The sequence below is a fragment of the Podarcis tiliguerta genome (genome assembly GCF_965153285.1).
Source record: "Podarcis tiliguerta genome assembly, chromosome: 13".
In the NCBI taxonomy this organism is placed as follows: domain Eukaryota; kingdom Metazoa; phylum Chordata; class Lepidosauria; order Squamata; family Lacertidae; genus Podarcis; species Podarcis tiliguerta.
Window position 1 is genome coordinate 49929517 of NC_139546.1, and position 9178 is coordinate 49938694.

The 9178-nt window shown below is 47.7% G+C and overlaps 1 protein-coding gene across 3 annotated transcripts in view; it reads right to left on the reverse strand.

Moving 5' to 3' along the window:
• TNFSF13 (TNF superfamily member 13) overlaps positions 1 to 6936 on the reverse strand; it is a 29545-nt gene extending 22609 nt beyond the window's left edge. For 2 of the 3 annotated variants that reach the window (XM_083410782.1, XM_083410781.1), the window contains exon 1: positions 6042 to 6936. In XM_083410782.1, the coding sequence (XP_083266908.1) occupies positions 6042 to 6275 (234 nt within the window). In that variant the 5' untranslated portion in view covers positions 6276 to 6936. The remainder of the gene's footprint in view (positions 1 to 6041) is intronic. The other variant, XM_083410783.1, reaches the window with a different exon arrangement.
• Between the last annotated feature and the right edge of the window lie 2242 nt (positions 6937 to 9178).

Here is a 9178-nt window from a genome sequence, read left to right on the forward strand (position 1 = left end):
ATTTGTATTTCTTTTGTCTTTCTTCCCTTAAAGCCAAACAGTCACTTTCTTTCTGTTCAGCAAAACAAGTCTGAATCCCTGCTAGTTGATTTCCCTCTATCTCTTTGTGGCTTTGACACCTTTTTAGGTTACAAATAATCTGCTTTTCATTTATTAATCAGTTTTTCATTGGGTTGTTAGAATGCCAAAACAGATTACTTCAGGTTACTTCAGGTTTTTTTTTTTTTTTTTTTTTTTTTTTAAATGTGTGTCTTAGCATTTATTTATTTTTGCTTCCTCATAGGTCATTGTGTGTGTGTGTGTGTGTGTGTTTTACTTTTGGGACATGTCCATCACACGTTGAAAGTCATTTTAAACCCTTTTCCATTGTTTTCCCACTTTTTCAATCCAGTAGTAATCTGTGTGGTTTTGATAATACCTTTGTATTATTTAATAATAATTCTTTTCTAAATCTGATGTTTTTGTGTCAAGTCTGTTTAGATCTGACTGGTAATCTAATTTTTTGCTTTCTTTTTTATTTTTTAACCTTTCTTGTATTTTTACAGTTCTCTTTCTCTACATGTGGAGTAATTTTTTATTAAGTGAAAGAAAGCAAACAAACTTAGCAGATAATAACAGTAATTATATGGAAATGTGATAATAATATTAAAATGAGTAAAATGCTTAACATGCTAAGATTTTATTATTTGCAGCTAATAACTAAAGGAGATTTTCTTGGGGAGGGGCTTTTGCCCCTTCTTTTTCTAACTCTGTCTTTAAGTCCCCCAAAAACCCTGCCCCTCTCACAGGATGTCACTTCTACAGATGTGCAATGATGAAAAAGCAGCAACAACCCCTCAACTCAGTTCTTCACCATCACAAGACCTGCAACAACAGACACCAGTTTTCAAAATGCCCACAGCTATCTCTTTCAAAGGATATAGACTGAGGGGGGAGGGGGGCTGACAAAGGGGGGAGGAGTTGAATTCTAAGGACATTGTCTCACTTTTGAACCTTAAGACTGTGCTCCAGGATTGAGAAGATCACAATTGTGTCAAGATATGCAACTGATATTTAATTAGTTTGTTTTGTATTATGTGTTATTATGTAGGAAAGTTGAAATGTGTCTTGACAGTGTGATTTCCACAAAGGGGGGCAATTTTTGTCTGTAATTGTTTTTATGTTTAATGTCTTATTGCTTACACACCAATGGAGAATTCTCATGCATTTTATACTTTCTAATAGCTCACGCTATTGTGTAGTCCAATGTTTAGATCAATTTATAACCACATTTCATAGTTCCACCTGGCACTCTGCCAACTTTCCCTATCCATTCTAAATTAATGTGCTAAAACTTGCTTTACCAAGGAGAAGCTTCTAAGATACATGAAGGTGGATATGCTTTGGTTTAGCCGGAATGATCCCTTATAGAGTTAAATTGACTTATTTGGAAAAGTGCCCTTTTTAGGAATGGTTTTCTTTTAACAGTTTGTTTTGAAAAGTTGAGAACCATGGGGCAAGATAAATTCAAATTGGACTCAGTTTAAATTGGACAAGTGTATCCAGGCTGCAATTAGCTTTTTGGTCCTTAAAGTGCAAGTGAGCAACTTCCCATGACTGCAAGACCAGAGCCCATAATAATAAAATACCATAGAATGGCCAAGGCAAAGACATTTCTCTCATGACGTGTCCAAACCGGCCATGCAACATGGTTAATATGAAAGCCCTAAGTGGATTCACCAGGGATTGCCACTGCTGTAGCACTATGCCCGGTGTAAGACCACAGAAGAGCTAGCTTGACACCTGGGAAACACACAAAAATGGCAGGGGACAAAGCAAACTGCATTTTTCAGTCATTAGTGGACCTTCCTGCTAAATGTAAAGCATAGACCACTATTGAGAAAACATTTATTCCAAGATGCTAGAATACCACAAGTAACTGAGCAACAAAATATCAATTTTACGTGATATCCTATGTCTAACTATGCACTGTTACACCGTTACATTTCTATGCAAAGAAGCATGACCTCCAAGTCCCTTTCAGGCTCACATGGACACACGCATCTGGGACGGAGAATAGCAGGTTAATATTTACCACCTTAAATTGTGCGGAGAAAAGGATTGCAAAGTAGCCACCTTTGCAATCTTATCTCCGAAGGGGGGAACTGTAGCAGGAAACCCCCCCCCCATCATTCAGTTTGTACAGACTTCACTCACACTCACACACTACATACGCTACACTTCTGTTATAAATTCATAGAAAATCAACCATACATCAGATTTGCACTGTTCCACTTTTATTCTACTCCATATTTCAAGGACTAGCTAAGGGGGGTGCCCTGGTGACGGTCAGCCATAATCCCCTAAGCGAGCAGTCACATACCTGGCTACTGCACCTGGTGGGGCATGATAAGCGAGATAAGCATCCTTATGGGCTCAGGCTCATCTCATCATGGACACAATGGACTGCATACGGTTGTATATTCAGGGCAGACAGCAACAAAAGGACCATGGCCGGATTCCCCTCAGGGGGAAGGAAACTGCACCTTTTCTTTGTTATTCACAACTGGTTCATGGGAGGGGGAGAAAGGAGGAACCAGCCAGGTGACAGGACACTCAGGTTACCACCACAACTCCTCCCTCAGCCCCTCCTTTCTGTAATGTATGCATGATGTTTCTGGGGGTGGGCTTGACCTAGAGGAGGGGAATTTCAAAAGTTTTTATAAGGTCTGGCACACCATTGTTCTGGGTCTTTCCTCTCTCCTGCGAGTGAGGGGAACACCCTGCTGCAACAGTACAATAAAGGCCAAGCCTACAGGCTGCTGATTTGCTCCAATTTACTCTGGTTGGTGTCTTTACTTTTTGTCCAAGGGAGCCCTCGGATTTTTCCTGCAACAACATCGGCGGTGACTGTGGATGTGTAACCTATTGTTTTTTTAACAAAGGGTTTTCCCGCAGCAACAGGAAATCCGGATGATGGTAAATAAAAAGCACAGGCTGGCATGTTGAGAGCAACAAAGGCAAAACGAAAGAAAAACTCTCTGCATGATCAACACTGATCCTACAATAAGCCTCTGTCTGCGCCCTTTCTTTCTTCCTTCCCCACAGCAACAAAACAAGGCTTTTAAAAGCACATTTTAAAAAGCAGCCGCCATGTTTCGAAGAGCAAAAAAGAGGACACATTTGCCAACTTCTACTTTTAACCATGGATCGCAACGACGACGCTCGTCGTGAAAAAGAGGACATTTGGCAATCCTGAGTCTGCAGACTCGCTTGAGAGAAGTGTTGCCAGCTTCCTGCCTCGCTTCACCGGCTGTGCTCCTGTGCTTTTAGCAGCACAGTTCTCTGACGTGCAAAGGAAAATGGCTTGTGAGATTTTCCCAGGCGTGAAGATGATGGAAAGGCAGGTGAATCGGCTTAATTTCTGCGTGTCGGGGTTTGGATAAGAGCGCAGCAGCAGGACCAGTCAGGGGAAGTTGGCAACCTGCTTTAGAGGAGGCACACCTAAGAGCAGTTTCCTGGTCTCAGGATGGAGGGAGAGGCAACCGGGGACTTGTAGCCTTCACGTTACGGGAACACCTGCTTCCGTCTTCACACAGACAATGTTTTCTGTGTGTGTGTGTGTTTATTCCCCCTTTTTCCAGCGAACTACGGAACAGGAAGTTCAAAAGGGAGGGAGGTAAGATGCGATAAGGGATGGGGTGAGAAGCCAGGCCTACCCCATCTGTACTTTCTGCAACAATATGCATGCTCTCTGAAATTCGGGCCTCTCCAAATTTTGCAGAGCTGTTTGGAATCTTTGCAAAAATGCATCTACTGGGGTAAAGGGTGCGTAAAAACAGGTATAATTTGGTGAGAATCACATGCAAAAATGCATGGAAGAATATTGGGAGAAATTTACACCTCTTTGTCCTGACTTCTCTTGGCACTTGAGGCGTATATTTTTATGACCCACCTTATTTTTGCAATTATTTAAACTGTTTCTAATGTTGTGAGCCGCCCTGGGACCTTAAGGTGAAGGGCAGCTAGTTAAAAATAGGAATAAATGATAGGAATAACGATAATAATAACAACAGCCTAGTTGTAATTCTTGATGAATCTCCACGAGGACTAAAATAAGTTGTAGACGGATGTGGGAATGGAACTTAAGACTTGAAACGTGAAAAACTGAGAGAAACAGAATGGATAAAATTCCTCATCTCTACCCCCCACCCGCAGAGGAGATTCTAGTGGAGGGGGGAGGTGACTGGAAGACCGGACTCCTGGGTCCTCTCCGCAAGTTTGCAGTCAGTGTCAGACATGGAGGCCAAGCCCCAAACCCAATCTTAAAATATGTGGCAGAAGAACAACAGTGCCCTTGAGCATGTGCAGAGTGCATTCTCCTTACCCACGCACACATATTAGGAGGCAGGCCACCTACAGCTTGTGAGGAAAGCAGCTTGGAAGAAAGAACTGAAGGCCTCACTCTGCACATGCTCAGAGGGATCTTTCCCTCTTTTATTTACTTCTGACGGCAAGAGCTGTTCCTATAACTGACATTTTCTATCTTCTCTCTCCCTTTCCCCAGAATCAGGCATGTCCAAAGTCCGTTTCGGGGGCTTAAGTCGGCCTGCCGGTCGATTTAATCCGGCCATTGCAGCAGTTTGTTTCCTGGGTTAAAATCCTAAAAAAACTTAAACAACTTTGGGGCAAAATCCTAAAAAACTTCAAGAACAGCTTCAATCCTAAAAAAAAGCTTACGAACTTTGAGGTGAAAGCCTAAAAAAAGCTCAAGAACAACTTCAATCCTAGAAAAAGGTTAACAACTTTGGCCGGCCCTCACGGCCCTTCACTTCATCAAATCTGGCCCTCTTTGAAAAAAGTTTGGACGCCACAGCGCAGTTTCTGGGAATCTGTGCCTTCATTTCTGCCCAGATTGGATTTGCGCCCAGTTGGGATTTGAGGAAAACCCCAACAGAATAAAATGTAAGCTTTTGCTGGGAAAAAGAAAGAAATCTGGTTTGCAGGGGGGGGGGGGGGAGGGAAAGGAATGTTTTGGGCAAGGTTTCCATTTTTAAAACCGAAATTCAATAAATCCACACCATTTTGCAGGGTTGGGTTGGAAAGTTGGTTCTTCGAAGCCAGGGAACTACGAAGTTCCCAAAATTTCACATGGCCATTGTAACACAGAGCTTTTCCATTCTCTCTTTTATTATATCAAAATGTTATTAAATTTAAAACACTCATTTTAACATCCTGATAATATCCCTTCCCTTCTTCTCTTTCCGTGGTTCGTTTTGCATATCATAAACCCCTGCATATTTTACAAAAGCTAAACCATTCAGTATTCCATTATTAGAGCCACCTAAACTTTTTTGTACTGTTGAATTTATCTTAATGCTGCCAACATTTTCCGGTGTACACAATTTCCCCCCATATATTCAATAAACATTTCCCAAGCTTTTTCAATCTCCTTCCTCCTGCTGCTGTCAAGCAGGAATCCCTCTTGCCCTCATCCTGTTAAGATGCTCTGCCTTAACAGATTCCGGCAGAAATCAACGAATTGTCGAGTTGGAAGGGGACCCTGGCGGTCATCTAGTCCAACCCCCTGCGAGGCAGGAATCTTCAGGAATCGAACCCACAACCTTGGCAACACGCTCGAAAGAACAGAGCTCTCCAGAATTCAAAGATCACATCGCTTCTGGCCTTCCGTGGGCCTCACCTCTCGCCCAGACATTTAGGTCAGAAACAGACAAAACCAAACCATAGTGTAGGGAAGGCACTCTGCCCATGCTCAGAAGAACTCTTTGCTCCTTGGCGGTTTCCCAGGCACCGTTTGCTCCTCAAGCTGAAAATATGAACCTATCCCGGTGGAGCACAGGACTCGCGACTCTCCGGGTTGTGGGTTCAAATCTCGCATTGGGCGAAAAGATTCCTGCATTGCAAGGGGGTTGGACTAGATGACTCCTAGGTTCCCTTCCATCAGAATCCATTTCCCCTTGTGGCCAGTACCCACCCACCACCTCCCGTCTTGCTACGCCCCTTTCCGCCTCCCCCCTGCGCCCGTCTCGACTCCCGCTTACCTGGCATGGCCTGGGGGCACCCTGGCCCCCCACCGTCCCGTCAATGGCGGATCGCACCTCCCCTCGCAGCTGTGACAGCTCTCCCCGCAGAGTTTCCAGGCGCCATTGGGTGCAGATCAAAGCGAGGAAGCAGGCCAGGAAGCCCACCCCCAGGAAACACCCACCCACCCAGACCACGGCGGGCAGAGAGGGGTGCTGCTCAGAGGACCCTGGCTGTGACCTTGTCTTTGCCATATGGGGGGCCTGGAAATACAGCCGGACCGTCCCTGCTCTCCAAAAATGGCCTGGCAGGTCCAAAACTGGCAACCCCCTCGACTTCAGATGCCCCAGAGCCGCAGGGTTCCTGCGCCCAGATTCTCAGGGCCAGGACCCAGGAAATCTGCACCCTCTATTGCTCCTTTCCTGGGCTGGCCTTTGGAGGAAAAAGCACACACAAAAACCACCCCTCCTCTTAAGGAGACCCTTTTTGCTTGCCAGGGTCCCCTGGGCACGAAAACACCCCCATTGCATGCCCTCCAAACACGATATACCCCCCTGGTCTGCCCTAGGTTCTTCGTCCCCAAAAGACACCTGCTGCCAGTTCAGCTGAAACTCAGCCTCTGCCCACCTGATACCCGAATTCTGGGCACCCTCAAAAGCCAGCCCTCCCTGTGCCCGGCGTCCACTGGGTGCTCAAGGCGACGGGGTGCCAATCCTCCACACCGACACCCAGTCTCCCTACCTCCGGCAGCCCTGGCATGCATCTGGCTTTGGCCGGCTTTGCCTCTTGTTCCGCCGGGCGGGATCTGAACCCGTGCCAAGAACAGCCGAGAGGGTTGTGCAAGATTTTGAGGAAGCAGGCTCACAGAACTGCTGCCTTCGGCGCCCAGCGTGGAGAGAGGCCAAGAGGCAGCACTCTCTCTGGGTCGTCCGGCACCAGATCTCAGAGTATTTATGTATTTTTAAGTATTTTAAAGGGGTTTTTACTTTTTACTTTGTTGTACCACCATGTACGGTGGTTTTTATTGATGTATGTTTATTTTGTTCCGTTTTATTTTGGTTTGGGGTTGAATATTGAGTGGGGTGGGGACTGGTTTTGTTTCGTACAATTGTTTTTTGTTTTGTTTGCTTTCTACTTGTAAATGGAGGTTGGTATGAGGCTTGGGATTGCTACCGTGGTGGGGCGAGGGAGGTATGGCGGTGGGGGCAGATGTCATAGGCGAAGGGGATCGAGATACGGATATGCTCGTACCCCTTCCAATCTGCGCCCCATCCCGAGGGATGAGGGTAGGGTGAGCAAGGATAACTCACCTCCGTCACTGGTGTTGTGCAATGCCAGGTCTATAGGCAACAAAACCGCCACCCTGCGAGATTTCTTCATCTCGCAGGGGGTCGACCTGGCTTGTGTGACGGAGACCTGGGTGCGCGAAGGGGATACTGTTACCCTACGAGAGATGGCGCCCCCAGGTTTCTCCGTCCTCCACCAGTCGTGGACTGTGGGCCGGGGGGGAGGGGTGGCACTATTAATCCGGGAAGATTGTTCTTTCAGGGCTCTACCATCGCCATTGATCCCCGGCATTGAATGTGTTGGCCTAGTGTGGGGCTCCGAGGTGAGCTTGGCTGTCTGGCTGGTGTACCGGCCACCTAGCGCACCAGCAGCCACCCTGTCAGGCCTGCTGGAGGCTGTGGCCGGCTGGGCCTTGGAGTCCCCTAACCTATTGGTATTGGGGGACTTCAACATCCATGCTGATGCCGCTCCCTCCTCACAGGCTCTGGACCTGGTGTCTTCCATGGCGACACTAGGGCTCTCCCAGTTTGTTTCGGGCCCCACACATCAAGCAGGCCACACGCTGGATTTGATCTTTGGTGTTGGTATAGATGTGATCATGTTTCCCTCAATGAAGGTGCCATGGTCTGATCACTACGCTCTGAAAGCCAGGATTGACGTTCCACCCCCACCCTGCTTAGGTGGCGAGCCGATTTGGGCTCGCCCGCAGAGGCTGATGGACCCTGATAGATTCCGCCAAGCCTTGCGGGACCTTGCTCCCCCTGGCGACTCATTGACTGAGCTTGTTGAGGGCTGGAATACCCAGCTCCTAGCAGCCATCAATGAGATCGCACCTAAGCGCCCTCTGCGACCCCGCAGAAACCGGGCTCCCTGGTTTACCGAGGAGCTTCGGAAAATGAAGCGGGACCTCAGACGGCTAGAGCGAGTATGGCGGGGTGCCCGTGACGGAGCCTCAAGAACATCTTATAGGGTTTTTATGAAAAGCTATGAGATGGCAGTGAAGGCCGCTAAGAAGTCCTACTTCTCGACCTCCATTGCATCCGCTAGCTCTCGCCCGGCACAATTATTTAGTATAATTAGGTCTTTAACGTCCCTTGAAGGACAGCCAAATTTAAATAGCAATTCGACACACAGCTGTGAGGCATTTGCGAGCTTTTTTGAGGAGAAGGTCCTGTTGCTCCGCCATGACCTCCCTGCTAATTTGGACACAATAAGGGAACTGGAGGCCCCTCGACTGTCCTCGGGTCCAGTATTGGACCACTTTGACCAGATATCCCCAGCCGACGTGGACAGACTCCTCCGAGCTGGAAAGCCCACCACCTGTCCTCTTGACCCGTGCCCGTCTTGGCTGATTAGAGCGTGTCCAGACGAGGTGCGGGCCCCCCTGGGTGATATCATCAATTTGTCCCTTGGCACTGGGATATTCCCAGGGGAACTGAAGGAGGCAGTGGTGCGCCCGCTCTTAAAGAAAACATCATTAGATCCTTTAGATCTATCCAATTACCGCCCGGTTTCGAATCTTCCATTCCTGGGTAAAGTGATTGAGAGAGCGGTTGCTGAACAGCTTGGTAGGTTTCTGGATGAAACATCGGCTCTCGATCCATTCCAGTCCGGCTTCCGCACTGGTCATGGGACTGAGACGGCTCTGGTCGCCCTAACAGATGATCTCCGCAGGCAGCTGGATCGAGGCGGGTCGGGGCTGCTGATTCTTTTAGATCTGTCAGCAGCCTTCGACATGGTCGATCACGAACTCCTGGACCACCGCCTTGCCACCGTGGGGATCCAGGGCACAGTCCTTCAATGGCTGCGCTCGTTTCTCTCTGGTCGGGGACAGAGGGTGGCGCTTGGGGGGGAATTGTCATCGCGCCAC